General features: G+C 28.6%; 2 protein-coding genes across 2 annotated transcripts; both read left to right on the top strand.

Annotated features, from left to right (window-relative positions):
- The first annotated feature begins 10,149 nt into the window (after positions 1 to 10,149).
- Positions 10,150 to 12,800, top strand: LOC114164252 (putative receptor protein kinase ZmPK1). The gene has a single exon (XM_028048848.2). The coding sequence runs from the start codon at positions 10,222 to 10,224 to the stop codon at positions 12,640 to 12,642; it is 2,421 nt and encodes an 806-aa protein (XP_027904649.1). The 5' UTR covers positions 10,150 to 10,221; the 3' UTR covers positions 12,643 to 12,800.
- A 6,429-nt stretch (positions 12,801 to 19,229) lies between these two features.
- On the top strand, positions 19,230 to 21,902 carry LOC114164801 (putative receptor protein kinase ZmPK1). The gene has a single exon (XM_028049569.2). The coding sequence runs from the start codon at positions 19,312 to 19,314 to the stop codon at positions 21,712 to 21,714; it is 2,403 nt and encodes an 800-aa protein (XP_027905370.1). The 5' UTR covers positions 19,230 to 19,311; the 3' UTR covers positions 21,715 to 21,902.
- The last annotated feature ends 2,405 nt before the right edge of the window (positions 21,903 to 24,307 follow it).

Here is a 24,307-nt window from a genome sequence, read left to right as displayed (position 1 = left end):
TAATTTTAATGTCTAATTTGTATTTTTAATCATATATATATATATATATATATATATATATATATATATATATATATATCACTGATCACTGACAATTTTATAATTTAGTTCAAATAAATTCATATCTAAATGTTATTTTTTAATTTTAATATTTGTCACGTAAAAAAAATCTCTAATTTCTTGTGTTATTGTCTTTATATATATATCTTTATTTGTCTATATTTGTATGTACTTCTGTATTTCTATTTACAAATTTTAACATTAATTCATGTTGTTTTCATTTTGTACAGTATCATTCGTATCTCTCAATATGTCCACACTTTACTTTTATTTTTTATATACATTTTACTTTTATTTTCTACATTTTGTACATACATTCTACTTTTATTTTTTACATTTTGTACATGCATTTCACTCTTATGTTTTACAAGATTATATTTTAATAAGTTACATATTTTCTAGATAATCATATTATTATTTGAAATAATATTAACATTAGTAATATTAGTATTAATAATAAAATTCATATGTGTGCTTAATTATTTTCTAAAACAACTTATATAGATTTTATATAATTAAAACTATTTTTAATTATTTATTTATGTTATATCAAAATATGATTAATTATACATCATAACAAATTTAAAACTTATCCGTGTTACATAGAATAAAAATGTCATATAAACTAATTAAATTATAGTAAAAAATATTGTTATTTTATTATAAAATATATTATTATTATAAACAAATTATGATTACATGATAGTAATAAATCAATTATTCTTACTAATTCATACACGTTAAATTGATTGATAGATATGACCAGGGAAAGTATATATATAACGATTCGTGGATACACACAAATATAATACTAGTTCAAAAATATAAAACAGTCCTTTGATTTTAATATTCGATTTCGGAAAATGAAAGGTCGGATTATGAAATCTGAGAAAATTCAGAATCAAAATTAAAAATATGAAAAATCCATAACCTTCAAATTTTGGTTTATGATTCATAACCGAATTTCAAAAATCTGAAAAATCCCATAACTGGATTTTATAATCCAAGAAAATCCTAATCCATATTTTGAAATTTGAAAAATATTTAGAACTAAATTTCGAAATTCAAGAAAATTCAGAACTAAATTTTGAAATTTAAAAAGTCATAAACCGAATTTTGAAATCTCGAAAATTCGAAACTAGATTCAAAATCCTGAAAAATCCCATAACCGTATTTTAAAATTTGAGAAATCCAAATTTGGTTGTTGAAATTAAAAAATTCTTTAACAGTTTTTCAAAATCTTCTAAAAATTATAAACTAAATTTTAAAATCTTGAAAAATCCAGAATTGGATATCAAAAATCAATAAAATCTTACACTGAATTTTTAAATTTGAAAAAATTCATAATTAAATTTCAAAATCCGAAAAAAATTCAAAATCAAATTTTAACATCGGAAAATTAAAATTAAAACTAGATTTCACAATACGTAAAATTAGATTTAGAAATTCGAAAAATTCGAAAAATCCTCTTTCCAACCTTTCAGAACCGGACATATTTCAAAATTCAGAACCAGATTTAAAAATTAAGGAAAATCTAGAATTAGAATTTCAAAATTCATTTTATATGGAAAAAAATTCTTAAACCAAATTTTTAAATTTGTGAATTATATATAATCTACAGAGTTATAATGGGTATCACAATCAAATTTGAGGTGCAAAGGAGGACGAAGGGTGCAGAAGAAAACGCCGCTTTATTTTAGTCATTGGAGTTTCTATTGTTTTGAAATTTCTGATACTTGTGTTTATCTAACTTATAGTTTAGCTTAAAGCTGAAACTATTAACAAAATATTAAATAATTAATATAAATAATATAATAATTAACATTTTAAATGGAGATAATTATATTAATTCAAGTAAACACAGTATTTATTATTTCTCTAAATAAAGAAAGTATCTTTATGTATAATGAAAATCGAACTTAAAACCTTTTAATGCACATAATCCAATCTTAGAATATTCCACCTCATCTCTATTGATGGACCAATCGACACTATCATTGCAAAGAATATGACACTTCAAAACGACGGCGTCAAAACTTTTTCGATTTGACCACTGACGTCTCTTCACCTATCCTCTGACGGTTACTACTTTTTTAGCCTTAACACTGTTCACCATACTTAAAGGCTGGGGAACTAGTGTATCACACCTAGCCGGTTCCGCTAGCTTATCAGCACATATCATCCTTAACCAACAACTCATATCGGACAAGGCTGGGGGACTGATATACCGCACCTAGCAAAACTCGACCAACCTACACATGTTTATGACCTCCACATTCTAACATTAGAATTGAAAAAGGTGTTGAAGTGAAGTTCTCCTTAACCTATGACTATTTATTTAAGCTATTCATTCATAATTAAATTTGAAGTTATTTAAATAAATTGCGCATTGATTATAAAAATGAAACAATTAAACCTTAGGATGACACAGTTTTAAATTAAACCGGTGCTTCTTATGTTAAGGTCAACTTCCAAGTCTATTTCATGTTGGATACGGATACATTAGCATCCATAACTACTCTATAATTATAATTATTTAATTAAAAAATTATTGAGGTACTTTTTTTACAATTAAAACCCATTGTTATATATTTCATTATTAAAAAATCATCTCTTTGTCAAGTGGTATGTAATTATATATCAAAATATAATTTTCCATTTTAATACTTACTGGCACTCAAAATCAGTTTATAATTATAATTTTTTTATAATACTTTTTCTTTTCTCAAAACCTCCAACTCAAACCAAAGTGTTTTCAATTAGGAAAAGATCCATTTGTGTTTGTTTTGTCGTGTAACCAACGTTCTATCTCGGTTAAGCATCAACTGGGCTCAAATGTTTTTAATGATTAATGTTTGAAATGTAGCATCTGTAGGTCCAAAAGTGGAAATATTTTAATGTTGAGTTTGCTTAAGAACATTTATTAATTTGGACAACTTGATGGTCGCTGCTACGTAATCAATCGGATATTGATCTGCATGCATAACAGTACTTAAGATAATATTGTTAATGTTATATGATATTTTAAATAATAAAATAACATAACACCGTAGAGAAAGAGATTTCAATATATAAGCATAACAATTTAGGTTTAGTTTTAATATTTTAATCTGCTTTATTATCTTACAGTATTTTCTTTATTAAATTTTAAAAATAGTTATTAAAAATACTTCTCTGATCTGTTTTTTTCTCTGATTTTAACAGGTTTTTAATAAGAGTAAATTATTTTTAAGGATGTTTTTTTCTTTTTCGCTGAATGAAGCTATTAGCAACGCACTAGAACAGGTCGCATTTGACAGTATTTGGTTTTAGTGGTTGCGGTATGGATCCCATTGACGGAATTTGGACTAAAATTGTAGGGGAGCCAAATTAGATTTGTTATATATAATTTTTTTTAGAAGAAAAATTATTCATTTTTTTCTCTTCATTTCCTCTTATAACAAACACATATAATAGTAGAATTCAAAAAAATATTACTATCATTCGCTATTATATCATGATATCAATTCATGAATACCATTTTAGATCAAGCATTCGTATTTTATCAATTTGATTTGGTGGTATTGTCAAATTTGATGTCGTTTTTTCCAGATCACATTCTATTGAATTGTTAAATTCATTATATGTAACTCTGATAACTTTAGAGATTTGTTTTATATTGTCTTAAATTTTTGGTTCTTATTAAATTTCTCAAGCTTAGTTAACGTAAATGCATTTCTTTTTTATCTTCATCACAAACCTTCCTCTTTGAAAAAAAGGAATCAATTTTTTTACTTTGTATCATAATCTTTCTAATATAAATTTATCACCTCTTACCTATTTAGAATAAATAAAATTTATATTCATAAATCACAATTATCACAATGTAAAACATAATAAAACTCATACTACTTTAATTAAATAAGCAATACTGTATAAATTCAAAACTTAAAAAAAAAATACCATAAGTAACGAAAAACACAAAATTCCTAAATTTCATAATTAAGGATTATAATAATTTAGGAAAAATTATAATTAGGGTTCATACCAATTTCATAAAAGAATCCCTAAAATCATAATTAGGGGTTATATTAATTTAGGATAAACTTAATTTGGAAGAAACATCCTAAAAAGAATCATAAACTAACATACATAAATCATAATAAGATACTAACCTTGATTTGTGATAGATCATGCAATAATGTATACATGAATCTCAATCTATGTGTTTCCAACCTCTATTTCCCAACCTTTGTATTTATCTCTCTTCACAGACTTTCATGATAATTTACATGATGGAAAGATCTTATAGTCAGAAAAAAACCTAATCTCTTTTATAAATTAATGTCTTTATTAAAATTTTTTATTTTATCTTTTATTATAATTTTCCATAATATAATTTTAATATAAATAATATATAATATAATTTAAAAAAATATATAAATATATATAAAAAAAATTAAAAAAAAAATGGGGAGCCGTAGCTCCCCTGTCACGTCCTAGGTCCGCTAGTGATGGATCCACTCATATTTTATATTTTTTGTGCGGAGAATATTGGTCATTCACTCGTTCACATATAATCAATTCCAAATTTTAACATTACATTTTATAAACATTTAATTTATCTTATCAGTTAGAACATATATCTCGTCATTTATTTAGCTATTAAAAGAAATGTAGAAGAATTTGGATTTTTTTGCTAATTTTTTACCGTGTTTATATAATATATTAATTATCAGTAATTTTAATATTTTAAAAAATATTAAAAAAATATTTAAAATATTGATATAATATATTTTTAATGTTGAACCCAATAAAAAATTAGAATAGTATTTAGATTCATAGTTGAAAGTGTAGAAAAGAACAACGTTTGGTAATGATTTGGGTGCTGATTAAGATGATATCGACATAAATAATAATCAAATAGAAGCTATATATTAAAATTAGTTTAAAACTTACACACTTGAAATTGTAGGAAATGTTTGACGAAATAACAAGCGTGGAGATGGGCTTGAAAAAACGTGTATTAGAATAACAGACGAAAATTAATATTTAGTCGCTCGTTATTTTTTAAATTTCATTTTAAGTCAGCATTTATTTTATTATTTTAATTATTCATTTATTTTTCATGCTGTTTAATGATTTAAATTGAGTTTTTCCTTTAAAACAGTTTCATTCAATACTAAACAGACCCTGATAAAGCATAGTATATTCTTGATTTGCATTTACATAGAAAGAATATATTAAAAAAATAGAAATTAGAAATGTACGTGAAATGAAATATTTTTATTAATAAAATAAGCAAAAATCACCCTTTATTTTCCACAAATAAACAGATAAAATGTAAATTTACTGATAAAAATACAAGACTAATTTTTTTAATTTCTACATAACTTTTTTGTTTAAATTTTTAACCACACCTTGACATCTTTGAAAATATTAAACGTAAAAATAAAACTTAACGTAATTATTATAATTTTCAGACTTACTTTAGTCATAAAACTTTTAAAATAAAACCATAAACAATGAACAAAATCAATACCTCCGTGCATGGTGAAACACGCTGAAAACGGACAAATAAGGGTTTCGGGTGAATTAAAAAAAAGTTTAAAAGATATTATATATAAAATGTGAAAAAATTATAGAAAGATAAAAATATGAAAATTTTATAACAAAATGTGTGTGTGGTGGGGGGCGGGGCGTAAACCCACGTAAAAATATTATACATAATTCGAATTTTATGGAAAAAAAAAACTGTTTGAAAATTTATATCATGTACAAAGTAATTAAATTCATAAGAATAATAAAATAATTAATAGAAAACATAATTCATAGCGACTTATTTTGAGTAATTTGTAATATATTCAGTTTCATATACTATATTGAATAAAATAGATTAACAAAATGAAAATCCTAAACTTAAAGGTGACATAAGAAAATTAATAAAATGTATCAAACATTCAAACTTCCCAGCTTTCAGTCTTTAATAACTCGTAGACATAATACATAAATCAAACTAATCATTGTAAAATTAAATTAAATTTTAAATTTTATTTAATATAATTAAATAAAATTGTATATTGTCTACATAAATTAGAGTGAGCTACTAGTGGATCTAATTAAACTAAGTTATTTCAAATTATCATTAAACTAGGTAAACTGTTATTAGTTAATGTCTTATTCCATAATATTTTTGTCGATAAATAATTAATAGTTGGATTAAGTTGAATCTTTTTATTTAGAAATAATTTAATTTTTAAAACATAAATTAAAACAATAATTAAAGGCATCGTTGAAGATAGCATTTAACAATAGGTTAAAAATTACAAGTGACGGTCCACAATTCTTTCTAAGGGTGTGTTCGATTTGTGTGGATAGATTTGAGAGAGAGTGTAAAAATGAATTTGTGTGAATTTGAGTTGATGAATATGTGTGTTTTATTGAATAGATTTAGAGGGTAAAGTGAGTGGATTTGAAAATAAGTTTTATGAAAGTTAGTGAAAGATTTGATTAATGTGATAGATAAAATAAATTGTAAAAATAGATAAAATTAAAAAGTTACTAAAATACCCTTGATGAAAAAAATGATTTTGTAATTTGATGTTATAAAAATAATTTGAAATAATTAATACTAATTAAAAAATTAAAATTATATGAAATTTAAAAATAAAAAATTAAAATTTTTATAAATATGAAAAAAGTTATACAATTAAATTTAAAATTTGTGCCTAATATAATAATGATAAATAAATTATATATGTATATAAATTTAGGATTTTTTTCTATTGAATTTTTTTTACTTACATATCACTCACCTGCACATATAGCATACTTTTGCCCACTGAAATTTATAAAGACATGGATATAAAGGACATAAAAATAAAAATACACTTAATTCCTACAAATCTTCACCCTTGTGAGATAGAATTATTAATGCATCTTTAAATTTGTCTTTGCATTCGCTTACAAATCATTGCATGAGAACACCATTTAACTTGCAAATCCATCTTCTGTAATTTATGTTTACGGTAAAGTTATTTCATACAAACACACGCTAAGGGCGTAACAATCAAAGTTGGTCATAGTTCCATGGTGACTTTAATCTCTAACCAATAAATCGTGAATAACCTCGTTAGAAGTCATATTTTTAAGTGTGAGTCTAAAACAAATCTATATAAAACACTAAAATATCAAAACTTTAAATCAATATGTTTATAAATTTATATATTATTTATCTTATTCATCTCAAACTAACACAATTTTTAAGTTACTTTGAATCTATAATTTCTGATATAGATGATATTTGATACATTCACCATGGATGGATGGTAAGAATAATTGCGATTTGAATTATTGTTGTCGCTGTTGGCTAATAGTGACCCACAAACAACTTGAAACCTAAAGGACAGAAAACTTTCAGAACCCTACCTTGGCCTTATTAGGATGTGTTGGTAGGTTTAGAATTAACAACATGTAAAGAACTCGGTTTTCAACAACACCTACCCAACACTATAATAAAATAGTATTTTTATTTTTAAATATAAATAATTTAGAGAATCAACTAATAAAAAATAAATAAAAAAATTATTAGAAGGGTAAAAAAATATTAAAATATACACACATGTAAAATTTTCCATTGCTAATAGATCTTGAGAGCAGGATGCTTGTTTAGTTATAGCTAATATTATGATTCGTCATTTTCATTTCATTAGCAACACATTTTATAGGTAATGATAGACATTTTTAATCAATCATCCTTTCAAATAAAAGGTATAACTTTGTCGTTTATATAATATCCAGGGAAAATAATAGCTAATTAATATATATATATATATATATATATATATATATATATACTAAACACTTTTAATTTTTTGGTTTGCAATAAAATTCATTCGTATTTCTAAGATATTTTTCGTTTTATCACAACCTTTATGTGTTTATGTTCAAAGGATATATGTCAATTAAATATTTGTTATGTTTCACATTTGAATATTTTTATTTATTGTATATTTTATTTTCACATGACAACATTTAAGTGTTCAATAGCATTAACCTCTCATTTATCAGGTAATATAAAAAAATAATTAATTTTTATTCTATTATTATTAATTTTTGTTTCATTTGAATAACTCATTTGTTTCACTAAAATAATTTTCATTATCTCTCAACTATCAACTAGGTTGATATTGATCAAGTGATATATTATAACAATGTTCGTAATTGCCCTAGATATTTTTATCACCATCCAACATATATTGAAGTTCAAAAAATAAAAAATCTACGTTAAAATTCTATTATTCTTAGTTTAATATTTGTTCTTTGTGTGATTTTGATAAAATAACGTATTATAACTTTTATTATGGTATAAAATAGAGATCTCATTAGAATTTTAAAACTAAAATAAACAGACATTTAAATATTTTTTTAATTTGAATATTTATTTTTCTTTTATATTTTTTAAATATTTTTAAATTTTCTAAATTAAGTTTCATTAAGGTTCGTAAATCTAATACATGTTTTGGTTTTCATTAAATTTATTTGGTATTTTAATTTAAAATGTATACAATTATAATTTCTTTATAAATATTTGATAGTGAAGAAACAACTCTCTTTTTAATATTGAATATTTGATAATATTATGTTTTTTTACCATAATTGTTTATTATTTTATGTGTGGATACACGTACAAATTGATGGGAAAAACAACAACACAACCAAAATACCACATAATGCAGCGGATTAATTTCCCCTAACTTGCAATAATTTATGAGGATCAACAACAATAAAATGGCAACAATAATCACAATCAAAGAACACACCAATTTTAGCGTGAAAACCCCTTAATTCAAGGGTAAAAACAACGGGTTGTCTAGACCAAAGAAATCGCTCCACTATAATCAAAAGAATGTACAAATAAGTCTTAACAAACTGCACAAACAAGTGCTAATATGCAGCCAAACACAAAACATCAAATCTTGCTAATTGAAGAACAAAGTGAGAAAAATCCCTAAAATAGAACTAGTGCGCGGGACCAATATCTCAAATTTGAGACCTCAGATTGACGATCCAAACGGTCATAATGAAGAATTATATTCTGCGAACTTTGTGTCAAAGTTTCAGCCCACAGTGTGAAAAATCTGCAGAATTTTCTCCCCTTTCTCTCTTCTTCTTGATTGTGTTTTTGGTCACTCAATGCTCTCACACTCTACTGACTTGGAAGCTCTCTCACTTACCTTAAGTGAGTCAAATGGGTCTGACTAAGTATATGGGCCTTAGCATAGTTGGGAGGTCTTAGCATAGTTGGGAGCCCAAACTCAACATAAATATATACCCGTTATCCGTTGTGAATGAAGAAGAGACATAAATTTTATATTCAATGAGTTTGGTGACGGGGATGGAAATGAAAATTTTCTTTGAGAAAAAATATGGGATAACAAAATCCATTTTCATCCCTCCCCGATTCCATCTCGATCTACAAGAAAAACCCGTAACTTTGTAATTAAAATCTAAATTTTATCAAACTCTAACATTTGTGCGTAACTATAAGGTTTATCTTAGTACAAACCGTACAATATGAGTCTTTTTAAATTAGTATCATAGAAAGTAATTCTTCTTTCTATTCTCGGCGTGATAAATTGAATGTATATCAACATGTAGTATAATTTTCAAATGGAAACAAAAGAAGGAAAGGAGAGAACTTTACTTCGTAACTATAAACCTATACTATATATAAAGTTGAAATATATATAGTTAATAGAATGTTTCATATTTCATAAAAAAGTTATGTGAATATCTCACAAGATTTATAAAATTGTAGAAAAATCTACAACCAACTTATATTTTTCAAGTTTTTTTAATAAAAAAAACTACAGTAAAACTTTTGTAAAATATGAAAAACACAGTAATTTATATACTTTCTTTTTATTAATTTATCGAGATATGATTGCCTACATTATCGATCTTGTCTTCTATATGTATACACTTGTAAAAAGAATCCAACTAAACATATAACCATAAAACATAATACCAATAAGAATAGTTTAAAAAACAAAAACAACTGGATATTATCATAAGCTGATAAAGTCAACAAGAAAACAAGGAAACAGTAGTCCTAGATGTATATAAAGATGTAGCAAGGTTTGGAATAAGGCATTGATGTGTATCAGCATCGATTAATTCATGCATTTTATGCTCCCTACAGCAATGCGTATCAAACTCTTTCTCCTTCTCCTGTTCATCTCAACTTCATCTGCTGCAGCCACAGATACACTTCTAGAAGGTTCGTCACTTTCAGTAGAGAAACAAAGCGACATCCTCTTTTCATCTAATGGTGATTTTTCAGCTGGCTTCTTCCAAGTTGGTGAAAACGCCTTCTGCTTCTCCGTTTGCTTCACGCGCTCCAAACAACCCACCGTTTTGTGGATGGCCAACCGTGACGAACCTGTCAACGGCAAAGGCTCCTTCCTATCACTCTGGAAAAACGGCAACCTCGTTTTGACGGATGCCGGAGGAACCGTTATCTGGGCAACCGCCACTCTTTCCTCCTCCCAACTTTATCTGAAGCTAAGAAACAACGGAAACCTCCTTCTCCTCAGTTCCAAAGGCACCATCATTTGGCAAAGCTTCGCTTCCCCCACCGACACCCTTCTTCCAACGCAACCACTCACGGAGCGAGCCGGTCTCGTTTCTTCAAGAAGTGCAACCAACCATTCCTCTGGATTCTACAAGCTTTACTTCGACAACGACAACGTTCTTCGCTTACTCTACAAAGCTCACACCTTCTCCAGCGTGTACTGGCCAGCTTCGTGGCAGATCCTAATTGACATAGGCAGATCCACCTACAATGTAACCAAAACTGCTATTTTAGATTCCTTTGGACTCTTCACTTCCTCTGACGGCTTTAACTTTCGCTCCACGGATTATCCCAAAAAAGTGTACAGGATACTCAAGATGGATTCTGATGGTAATTTGCGTTTGTATAGCTTCAACGAGGAGAGTAAGACGTGGGACGTGACGTGGCAGGTTATTTCCGAGCCGTGCATCATTCATGGAATTTGTGGACCGAACAGCATGTGCAATCATGATCCCGTTATTGGGAGGACTTGCTATTGCTTGAAAGGGTATAAGGTTAAGGATCCTAATGACTGGACTCAGGGCTGTGAGCCTGAGTTTTCTCTTTCTGATATTTCCTGCAACAGTCGCCAGTCATTTGGTTTTCTCCGTCTTCAAACCATGGAACTCTATGGCTATGACTGGAACGTGTCACGCGTTTCGAGCTTTAAGGAATGTCTGGATATATGCCTATCACTTTGTGATAATTGTGTAGCTGTTCAATTAAAGTTTAACGAGTTTGCTACCTATAATTGTTACCCGAAAACGATGGCATTGAATGGACGGGATATTCCTGGTTTCGTTGGAGAGGTCTATCTAAAGTTGCCGAATTCGATTTTGGGCTCTTCCACGAAGATTCTAAAGCATTCTCGGATGAATTGCTCCGTTGGTTTGTCTCAAAAGTTGAACAGGGTTTATCAATCGCCAAAAAAAAACTCCACATTGATTTTCTTGGTTTGGTTCGCTTGCGGGGTCGGGGTGTTTGAGTTTTCCACCATTTTCCTCGTGTGGTTCTGCTTGTTCAGAACAAGCAAGAACCCTGACCCGCTGGATAAGAAGCAATACCTTCTGTCTGCCACAGGGTTTCAGAGGTTCACCTACGCAGAGCTAAAATCAGCGACAAAAGGATTCAAGGAAGAGGTTGGGCGAGGAGCAGGCGGGGTTGTTTACAAAGGGACATTATATGATAACCGTGTTGCGGCTATTAAACACTTAAACGAAGCTACTCAAGGGGAAGCTGAATTTTTGGCTGAAATAAGCACAATTGGGATGCTGAACCACATGAATTTGATTGACATGTGGGGTTACTGCGTTGAAGGGAAGCACAGACTTTTAGTGTATGAGTACATGGAACATGGATCCTTAGCAGACAATCTATTTGGCAACACACTTGATTGGAAGAAAAGGTTGAACGTAGCTGTGGGCACAGCGAAAGGTTTGGCTTACTTACACGAAGAGTGTTTGGAGTGGATTTTGCATTGCGACGTGAAGCCACAAAACATTCTCCTTGACTCAGAGTTCCAACCCAAAGTAGCAGATTTTGGATTGTCAAAACTTTTAAACAGAGACGAGCGTGGAAATTCTAGTTTTTCACGGATAAGAGGGACTCGAGGGTACATGGCTCCGGAGTGGGTTTACAATCTCCGTATCACTTCGAAGGTGGATGTTTATAGCTATGGGATTGTGGTGCTGGAAATGGTGAGTGGAAGAAGTCCTGTGGCAATCCACAGTCTTGAGAACAGTGGGGACATAGAGCAGCACCGGCTGGTGACGTGGATAAGGGAGAAGATAAAGCATGCACCCACTTGTGCGTTTTGGATGGAGGAGATAATTGATCCCAGCTTGGAAGGAAACTACAACGTTTCAGAAGTAGAGGTTTTGGTTAAAGTGGCTTTGCAGTGCGTGGAAGATGACATGAATGAAAGACCATCCATGAGCCAAGTTGCAGAGATGCTGCAGGCCAACGAAAATAAACTCCTCTCTCGTTAGTTATATTTCGTCTTTTAATTTTCTTATTCTTCTTGTTTTTTCGTTTTTCCTCTACATGAGAACAGCTTCAAGATGAAGGAAAGAATGAATTACAAAACAGTAAAGTTTTAATATCAAAACTTTTAAACTATAAAAGAATTAAAAATATATTTCTGTAAGAGTTTTATATTTGGGTTGGAATACCTCTTAAATTTTTCTTCTTATTAGAAAATTGTTCACGAAGAATAAGGATAATTACTTCTTTTAACGATGGTTGAACATTGTGAATGTGGAGAGAATAGAGAGATTATGAATGAGGATTAGAGATAAAAATGAAAACAGCCAACAGTAAATAAATAACATTAACCAAAAACTCTTGGTTGTAATAGAGGGAAAGATTAATCTTGATTTTCTTACATAATTTTTCAACTTCCTTTTATACTTACCGTTTTAGCTTAATGTATTTTAACAAATCTTCTTAACTCAGCCTTGTTTTTTCAACGATAATGGTTCTTCATGCTTCAATCTGTTTCTCTCTTTTCTGTCAAATACTCTTTTGGTATAATATTCTTACAGAAGATATTTTTTAAAAAAATAAAATTCGATAACTTTCTCTTATAATATATTATATTATATTGTAATATTTTTTAAATAATTTTTTATTTTTATATATTTTAAAACTACTTAAAAAATATAATTTCTAACTCAAAATCTTATTTATTGCAGTTTAGCTTCTGTTATTTTCTTTCATTTTCCCGTTTTCTTCTTATTAAACAATTTGAAATGTTACATAAAAATGTAAAGAAGAATAAGAGAGAAATTATGTGAGCCAAACATTACTGCAATACTTGATGAACAAAGAAATCCGAGTTGCCATTATTAAGCGCCATTAATTCCAACCACATAAACTGTGTGATGATAGCTCATGGAAACCAAAACCACTGAACTAAACATCCACTGACAAATTTGGGTCAATTTGAGACAACTTTGGGTATGTTATAATATTTTACAAATCAGCAATGCAGACATATTTCATTTTCTATTTGTTTGAGTATTTTTTCAGTCTAATTTCATATAGTCTTCCATTGGAGTCAAGCAACCAATAAATATATGTATATTATTAATTTAATCAAATAATCCAATAACGACCCAATTGGTATGTCCTATACATAGCAACTTGGCACATGACGATTATTCTATGCTTCAATTGGTAATGTTGGTCAAGTTTTTTGGCTTTCGGCAATCAACTCAATAGTTGGATTGGAGTTGTGCGTGAACTTTGCGAATCCAAGATTAGATATTGCAGAATAGAGGTCGTCTTACGGTGTAAAGTTGTGGACATTAAGAATGAAAATTTGACAGGATAAGTTGCAAACTCCAAGTGGCCAAAACGAAGTTCAATAATCAAGAAAAAGAGTTTTGCATCTGAATTCATGACCTTATTATGCCATGCAAAAGGCAAATGAAAGATTTAAAGAAGGTCTTCTGGTGGCAAACCATTCTCAAATGGACCTCCGTAGTCTCCTAACATTATATTTAGTTTTTCATTTTGTTTTTCTTTTCACTTCAATTTACTCTCATCCAATCATAGAAGCCACATTTTATATTTACAACAAAACTAGGTAATTTCATATTTAAAGATGTAAAAACAATTAAGCAAGGTAACAAGACAAACTAATAATCACATTATCAAGTAAACAACGACAGTAATTCAATTGAAAAATATTGAATTTTCAAGTATGTAATGGACAAAAAATAAATAATGGGAACTCGATTAAAGCCATTAAATTTATCATAGACTTAAAATTTAATTAAGTTTTGGGTGTATTTACCCATTTTCCATTTTCTTGAATCCTGTACATTTTTTCATGAGTTTAGATTCTCTATTGTTTTTTTTTACTGTCCTCTACTGAGTATTAAAAATACATTATGTCAGTATTTTAAATATCTTTTTAATATATTTTAAAATGTCAAAATTAATGATAATCAATGTATTATGAAAACACAGTAAAGGAATAACACAAAAAAAAACTTAGCAGAGAATCCAAATTCATTTTTGACTCTTATTTATTTATCATTCAACCATAATGAACTTAAATTTGGATATTTATAAAGGGGTACTCCTAAGATATTATATATATATATATATATATATATATATATATAATTTTTTCACATTTTGTCAGTAAAATAGGCGTCTTTAAGTCTTGACCATGACGAAAATTCATAAATAATTAAATCTTTTTGATAAATTTATTAGTTACAATTTCTTTTAAATTCTTCGATGATTAAATTTTGTAAAAATCCTTCGGTAAATCAGTTGATAGTTTAATTTTTTAAAATTTATTTTATAATTCCACCAGTAGAATAAACACCAATTTGTGGGTTTTATCTAACTAAATATTTATTATAAAGTAATGAATAAAAAGAAGAAGAGACGGGGAAGAGAAAAAGAGAAAGAAAAAATAATTCTAATAACAAAATCATATTTCAGTATATAATTTAGAATTTAGAATTTGAAATTTAAAGGTTCAGCAATTTTAAAACAGTACTTTGATTGTATTTCCATAATTATGGACCCTTTCTTGTTTCTAAAATCATGCTCAAAGCACAATATGTGCTAAGAAAAATTCAAATATACCCTTTATGTAACATTGAAAAAATTACCATACTATGGTAAAAAAAAAGGCGGTGTACGAGTATCCACCTAAATATAAGTAAAATATTTCTGTGCAGAAAAAGGGCATTTAAGCCATTCTCAAAAGTATAATTAAAAAACCCTAAGCATTATGGACATGACGTCACCCTCTTCATTCTTCTCCTCTTAGTTGAAGATGGATCTTAACGGCATGTGTAATTATGATCTGTTACTGGAAGGCCTTGGTATTTGTGAACAGTTGAAACCTGCTGTGAGAAACTCCACCGTCAATTTCTTGGTTTGATTCGCTTGCGTTTGAGTTTTCATTGTTTTCCTTGTGTGTGCTTCTCTTGTTCAGAACAACCAAGCACCGTCGCACGCTGGATCAACAACGATACCTGCTTTCTGCCATGGAGCTTCCAAGGTTCGTATTCGCCGATCAAAAAGCCCCAACAAAAGGGTTCAGAGAAAATAGCTTGGGCAAGGAGCAGTGTATATAGAAAAGACTTTTTCCAAAATAATGATAATGACCTTTTCATCTATTTTTTTATTTATTTTTAATTCATTATTCTAATTATTATTTAATTATTTATTTTAATTTTTTTAATGATAAGATGTGATAATTTAAAGATAATTAAAGTGTGTATTAAAAGTGGGTTAAAATATCATTAATTTATTATAATAAGTTTTTTTAATAATTTTAAAGAATATACAAAAGAAATAATTTTTTGGAGATAGCTTCCTTAATTTGAATGAGTTTATCGAGATAAAATTTACACGTTAATATTTTTGTGACACAAACCTTTTTATTTTAAGCTCATTAGCTTATGGAGGTGACTTTTTTGTTTATTTATTTTTGTCTTATAATTATAATAATATAAGACATGGCTCAAAGAAGGCACTGATCGTCTTTTTGAGTTATGATATGTACCTGTATGAAAACACGAATTTGTGTGTTTGGTCTGGTTTAAGAAGGGAATATTTTTAATTTTGTTAAAAAAATTTAAATTGGTAATATCAATCCCAAATATTTCTTTCCACTTTAGATTAAAAAAGAATTATTAATAAGGTGTACATTTCAAATATGAGATTAAATATTAATAGGTATTTTGACAACGGTCTAAAGAGAATTAAATTCAACAAATAATATCTTTATTTATTGAATGCGTTAATTTAGTTTACATAATCTAATCTTGATGATTCTTTTACTAAATCAATTTTTAACTTTTATAATCTGTATGTTTTTCTCTTAAATTGAATCAAACATGATTTTTGCCACCATTAACATAAATAAGTAATCATAATTAGATAAATAAACGTAAATATCTTAAAAAAATATACTTAAACTTTTATTTTACTATTTGTAATGATTTGGTGTGCTAGCAAAAGAATTAACACATCTTCATCTTATGTGTAAATAAAGAATATAAAATAATTATATTTTACATAACTACTAAAAACACTAAGTCTAATCTTAATTAACGAAAAAAAAAAAAGTGGATCTGACTATAAAGTTTGAAGGAGAGAGTATACCCACCTTTATTAAGATATCCACCGATTATGAGAATTTTTTCTAATAGTATTTTTTCTCTTTATATCCAATTTTAGTTTCTCCTATCTGTAACAATAATGGCAGACATGGCACCAGAAAAACCAAAAACTCTTTGACAAAAAAGTAGCAAGTTGTGGTAAAACAAGAAGAAAAATACAACAAATGATGGACGAATGCTTGGCTTAGAACGTATGCGAAACAAAAAAACTTCACAACCTCACTGATTGAAGCTATAATAAGTGCCATTTGCCAAGTTACTATCCATGTCTTTATTAGATTACTTGATAAATATAATGTTTATACCAAATAAAATTAGCAATACATGACTGATCTGGTATTTTAAGTTCTACTTCGAGTGACAGAAAGTGTTAAAGATGAGATATTACTGATGGTGATTAATTATTATTTTTTTCTATAAAGATAAACTATTAATAAATGGATATTCAAAGTAAATACAAATGCATATTATATTGGTTGCTTGACTCCTATGGACAGGTAGACGAAAGTAGAAGACAAAAATACAGAGAGAAATAAAAAATGAAACAGGTTTGCAAATTATTTATTATAAACTAACAGCCGCCTTAAATTGACCTAAATTTTGAAGTGGATGGTTTTAGTTGCTTGCTCGTGGTTTCCACCAGCCATCACACTCTGTTTTGTAGTTGGAACTCAGATTTCAACGATAATGACGAGAACACAAACTTGGCGGATAATAATCTTTGCTCACACTCTTTTATATATTTTTTATATGAAATTATTTATAATGGATTTTCCAATTTCGTCCCTAAAGAACTGAGGTGCTTTTCACTTGTTTTTTAAGAATAAATCACTTATTAATGTATAAAAAATATATTAATAGTCAATATAAATTTATTAAAAACACTATTAATTTTTTTTTTTGTAAGAGTATACTAGTGATAACAAACTTAAAAAGAGAGAATAAAACTAATTATTTCATGAAATCTAGATAAATTTGATAAAACGATAAAATATATAAAACATCTTATATTAATTATTATTTTTTCTCTTTTTAAAGATTGTACAAATTTTATCTGATTAATTATACTAATGGCATACCAAATTTCCTCTCCACTTAATTACTATATATTTAAACAGATTTTAAAGAGTGACAAAGAATATCTAAAGAAAATTCACTAGATTAGTTGGATGAGATATAAAACATGATCTTCTAGGTATGAAAGATATGAAGTCCTTAAATGAAAGTCTCATAAAGAAATAGAAGTGATAATTAGTTCATGAGAAAAAATGTTGTAGAATTCTCCTATCTAAGTATGGTGATGCACCAGTTTGGTAAAAATACCGTATTTGCAACACCTTAAATGTTTAATAATTAATCATTCTTAAGATGGCTATGGGCTTATCACATCCGAGTTATTGGGCTTTTAAGTTCTTCAGTATCAGCGGACATAATTTTTAAAATTACTTCCCACAACTCTACATTTTCTTCGTGTACTTCCTTGTGTTGTGATACTCTACATAATACAACCAAGATTGAATGGGCCTTCATAGTAGAAGAAGGTACCATTGCTGCCTCCTTTTAATACAACATTAGTTGATTTGTTTGTTATTGCTTGTCTATCTTCTAACCACATCAACTTTAAAGATCAAATTGAGATATTTTCAAAATAGAAAACTAAAACTTCTAAATTTAACACAAAATTTAATTGATAATAATATATAAAGAGATATCATTTTTGTGTCCACTTTTATTTTTTCAGTTTTATCTTTAATTATTATTTTAATAATAATTTATTTTTAATCGTTATTCTATTTTTTTTAAAATTATTTAAAAAACTTCTTTTAGATATATATTTTAATTTTATAATTTTATATTTAACAAACTATTTTAAAAATTAATTATATATTTTTTATTAATTTGAACTCAAATTTTTTAAAAAATGTGGGGCTGAATTCGTTAATAGATGGCATTGGGGGCATATGACGTGAAAAAAGGGCACTAAAACTTTTCTAATATATATATATATTTGTTAAATAAGCATTTTATGACCTCTAAATTTACTAATTTTATACATGGTGTCCAATTTATTTTTATTCAACCATGAAACTAAAAGATAATGTATGTATAACTAGTACATTTTTTAAAAGTGATTTTATTTGAATGGAAATGTTAACAATGTGATTCAAATAGTGCCATTTTCCTTTTATTAGGGATACAAAATTCCTTTTTTATCAACTTTTCGTGTTTGATGCTAAAATTAAAAATAATAAAAATCTCAGCAAAAATCTTATACTTACCATTCTTTATCTTCTTTAAGTTTCAATGCTAAATATAAAATGATAATAACAATAGCTTAAAAGATAAATACAATTGTATACTATCTTATGGCAGTCATTAATTTTGATACACTCAACAACAAAAAAAAGGAAAAAGAATAAAATGGTAGACGTATATAAACAGGTATCAGGTTTGGAACAACGGATTGATTGGTGTATCTACATCCATTAATTCTTGCACTTTATGCTCTGTAGAGGAATGCGAAACCACCTCTTTCTCCTTCTTCTATTCATCTCCACTTCATCTGCAGCCAGAGACACACTTCCAGAAGGTTCCTCACTTTCGGTAGAGAAACAAAGCGACATCCTCCTTTCATCCAATGGCGATTTTTCCGCCAGTTTCTTCCGAGTTGGTCAAAACGCCCTCTGCTTCTCCGTTTGCTTCACGCGCTCCAAACAACCCACCGTTTTATGGATGGCCAACCGTGACCAACCCGTCAACGGCAAAGGCTCCTTCCTCTCACTCCGGACAAACGGCAACCTCGTTTTGACTGATGCTGGAGGAACCATTATCTGGGAAACCGCCACTCTTTCCTCCTTCCAACTTCACCTAAAGCTAAGAAACAATGGAAACCTTCTTCTCCTCACTTCCGAAGGCACAACCATTTGGCAAAGCTTCGATTCCCCAACCGACACCCTTCTTCCAACGCAGCCACTCACGGAGCGAGGCGCCCTCGTTTCTCCGAGAAGTGCAACGAACCATTCCTCCGGACTCTACAAACTTTACTTCGACGACGAGTCCTTTCTTCGCTTACTCTACAAAGGTCACACTTTTCCCGGCGCGTACTGGCAAGCATCGTGGCAGCTTCCCACGGGCAGAACCAACTACAATATAACCAAAATCGCTTTGTTAGATTCCTTTGGACTCTTCACTTCCTCTGATGGGTTTGAATTCCGCTCCACCGATTATCCCAAAAAACTGTACAGGAGACTCAAGATGGATTCTGATGGTAATTTGCGTTTGTATAGCTTCAACGAGGAGCGTAAGATCTGGGAGGTGACGTGGCAAGTTGTTTCCCAACCGTGCTCCATTCATGGAATTTGTGGACAGAACAGCATCTGCAATCATGATCCTGTTATTGGGAGGACTTGCTATTGCTTGAACGGGTATAAGGTTAAGGATCCTAATGACTGGACTCAGGGCTGTGAGCCTGAGTTTTCTCCTTCTGATTTTTCTTGTAACAGTCGTCAGTCTTTGGGTTTTCTCCATCTTCCAAGCACGGAACTGAATGGCTATGATATGTCCTATGAATTCGTTTCGAGCTTAAAGGAATGCCAAAATCGATGTCTGGCACTTTGTGATAAATGTGTAGCTGTTGAGTTCAGGTTTAATGAGTTTGGAGAACATGGTTGTTACCTGAAAAAGGTGGCATTCAATGGAAGGGTTAGTCCTAGTTACGATAAAGATACGTATCTAAAGTTGCCAAATGCGATTTTGCGCTCGTCCGCGAAGATTCCAAAGCATTCCCGGATGAATTGCTCCGTTCGTTTGTCTCAAAATTTGAACAGGGTTTATCAGCCGCTAAAAAAAAACTCCACATTGAGTTTCTTGGTTTGGTTCGCTTGCGGGGTCGGGGTGTTTGAGTTTTCCACCATTTTCATAGTGTGGTTCTTCTTTTTCAGAACAAGTAAACAGCCTGACACGCTGGATCAACAAAAACACCTTCTGTCTGCCACAGGGTTTGAGAGGTTCACCTATGCAGAGCTAAGATCCGCGACAAAAGGGTTCAAAGAAGAGGTGGGGCGAGGAGCAGGAGGGGTTGTTTATAAAGGGACATTATATGATAACCGTGTTGCGGCTATTAAACGCTTAAACGAAGCTACTCAAGGGGAGGCTGAATTTTTGGCTGAAATAAGCACAATTGGGATGCTGAACCACATGAATTTGATTGACATGTGGGGGTATTGCGTTGAAGGGAAGCACAGGCTTTTAGTGTATGAGTACATGGAACATGGATCCTTAGCAGACAATCTATTTGGCAACGCACTTGATTGGAAGAAACGGTTCAACGTTGCTGTGGGCACAGCGAGAGGTTTGGCTTACTTACACGAAGAGTGTTTGGAGTGGATTTTGCATTGCGACGTGAAGCCTCAAAACATTCTCCTTGACTCAGAGTTCCAACCAAAAGTAGCAGATTTTGGATTGTCAAAACTTTTAAACAGAGACGAGCGTGTAAATTCTAGTTTTTCACGAATAAGAGGAACTCGAGGGTACATGGCTCCGGAGTGGGTTTACAATCTCCGTATCACTTCGAAGGTGGATGTTTATAGCTATGGGATTGTGGTGTTGGAAATGGTGAGTGGAAGAAGTCCTATGGCAATCCACAGTCTTGAGAACAGTGGGAATATAGAGAAGCATCGGCTGGTGACGTGGATAAGGGAGAAGATAAAGCTTGCACCCACTTTTGGGTTTAGGATGTTGGAGATAATTGATCCCAGCTTAGAAGGAAACTTCGATGTTTCCGAAGCAGAGGTTTTGGTTGAAGTGGCTTTGCAGTGCGTGGAAGATGACATGAATGAAAGACCATCCATGAGTCAAGTTACAGAGATGCTTCAGGCTCATCAAAATAAACTCCTCCCTCGTTAGTTATATTTGTCATCTTCTTGTTTTTGGATAGTTGCCGCTGCTTCTTCTTTTGGAGGAAAGGAGGAATGACAAAACAATGAAGTTTTTTTTGTGCTGCATTACTACTGTTTCTTACGCAATATTATTTAGGTTTATTTTTTGGTTGAGATAGTTATAAAAAATCTCTATTTCGTTATAATTCTCTTTTATGATGGAATAGCTCTTTAAGTTTTATGTTTTTATTCTGTTTTGAACTTGTAAGAGAGTTTTATGTTTGAATTAGAATAGCTCTTTAAGTTTGCTTCTTTATAGAAAACTGTACGAAGAATAAGGATAATTAATTATTTCTTGAACAAAGGATTGTTAATATGGAGAAAATAGTGAGATTATGAATAAAGATTACAGATAAAGTTGAAAACAGCAAACAATAGAAAAACTCTTGCCGTAAATCTGTAGGGAAATTACCACTTTGACAAATTTAACAAAGTTTCTAAAAATAGAATTAAAACAGATTAAATTTTTATTTTTTAATTAAAAGAAAATAATAAAATAATTCTTTTTACCTAAATAGAAAACTTTGTCAAAAACTTTGTTAAAAACTTTGTTAAACTATCATAACTCATGGGAAGTGATTGGTTAACAAAGTTTTTTTAACAAAGTTTTTAACAAATTACCAATTTAAGTAAAAAAGTATTATTTTATTATTTTATTTTGGTTAAAAAATAAAATAATAATCTATTTTAATTCTATTTATTGTAATTTTGTCAATTTTGTCAAAAAAAATTTTGTCAAAAACATTATTTTCCTTATTAGAAACTTCGTTCACAGTTGCAACAGAGGGAAAATATTTCACTCTACTATCTTCTTTAATCTTGATTTTCTTACATAGTTATTTTACTTTCTTTTATACTTACCATCTTAATAATGACAAATTTTCAAAAATATTTTAAAGGTTCCCACTGATATGTTACGGGAAAATATTATTTTAATTTATTTTTTTATCTATTTTTAATTTATCATTTCAATCATTCTTAAATTATCATGACATATCATTAAAATAATTAAAATAAATAATTTAAAAGTAATAAGAGTAAATTAATTAAAAATGAATCACAAAAATAAGTTAAAATATCATTATATAAATAGGACAATAATATTTTAAATCATCATTTCAATTATCTCTAAAATATTATATCATATTATTAAAAAAAATTAAAATAAATTATCTATAAATATAATAAGAATGATGGATTAAAATTGAATAAAAAAATTGGATTAAAATATTATCTATGTTAAACATTACTCCGATACTTGATCACAAATCCGAGTTCCACTTATATAGGTCAAAGTTGGGTTCTCATTATTAAGCGTCATTTCCTAGTTTCAAAGTCAAAAACAGTGAGATAGCTCACGGAAACCAAGACCACTGAACTAAACATCCACCAACCAATTTGGGTCAATTTGGACAACTTTGGCAATTTTTTTTACAAAATAATGTAACTTTTTTACTAAAATTACATATATAGGTATATTTTGAAAATTTTATGTAAATAAGTAAAGTTTAATACTGTAAGTATCACTTTAAAATATTAAAAGTATGAAGTAGTCTTTTACAAACACGACTTTTAATTTTAAAAGAAGTCGTAAACCTTATTTATAACTTCACTGATATATATATATATATATATATATATATATATATATTTATAATTTTATATGCTTCTCTTATTTTCATGAAGTCATGAATTTAATATACGATTTATTTTGTTTTATTTTCTAAATTCTTCTTATTTTGATTTTTTTATTCAAATTTATCTTTCTATATTAAAAATATTTCCTAATAATATGATTATTGAATTTTTTTTAATATTTTTTACGTTTTCTTGATTTTTATACAATTGTATATTTTTTATTTTAAGATTTTTTAATAATTTGATTAATAAATTTAAAAAATGTTTTAAGTTCTTTTACTTTTTTAAAAAATGATTTATGTTTTTCTAATAATTTTATTATTAAATTATATATATATATATATATAATATATATATATATATATATATATATATATATATATATATATGAATATTAATTAAACAAATTATAAATACATTTGTATTTTAAGATATTTTCTATAATTTGATTAATATATTAAAATTTAAAATGTATATCTATCATTGTTTTAATGACTAAATTGTATAAATATAATTTTGATGATTAAATTATTTGAAAATTTGAAAAGGATAAAGACCGAGAAAAGGAAGTCGTATGTTCATACTAGACTTCCATACGTTAAAATAAAAAAGAGACGTATAAAATTTAAATATGTAACATTAATAAGTGAAGTCGATGGTGACTTCTTTGTAAAATTAAAAATACTGTTTATAAAATACGATATAAAGGAGAAGAGAAAAGAGATAGATAGACTTTTTTGGAACCAAAATTACTGAATTTTAAAAAATGAAAAATGCATATCTACTAAGAACCAGAAAGATAATTTGTTTTTGGTTTTCATCTCCATGAAATTCAAGACCGAAACAGTTATTATAATAATAATAATAATAATAATAATAATAATAATAATAATAATAATTTACAAATCAGCAATGAAAATCTA

Source organism: Vigna unguiculata, chromosome 9 (genome assembly GCF_037176805.1).
Source record: "Vigna unguiculata cultivar grain cowpea cultivar isolate G323 ecotype 2 chromosome 9, ASM3717680v1, whole genome shotgun sequence".
Lineage (NCBI taxonomy): Eukaryota > Viridiplantae > Streptophyta > Magnoliopsida > Fabales > Fabaceae > Vigna > Vigna unguiculata.
This window is presented reverse-complemented; position numbering and strand designations above follow the sequence as displayed.

Coding starts and splice junctions, on each gene's coding strand:
- LOC114164252 (XM_028048848.2), top strand. CDS start 10,222: ATGCATTTTATGCTCCCTACAGCAATGCGTATCAAACTCTTTCTCCTT.
- LOC114164801 (XM_028049569.2), top strand. CDS start 19,312: ATGCTCTGTAGAGGAATGCGAAACCACCTCTTTCTCCTTCTTCTATTC.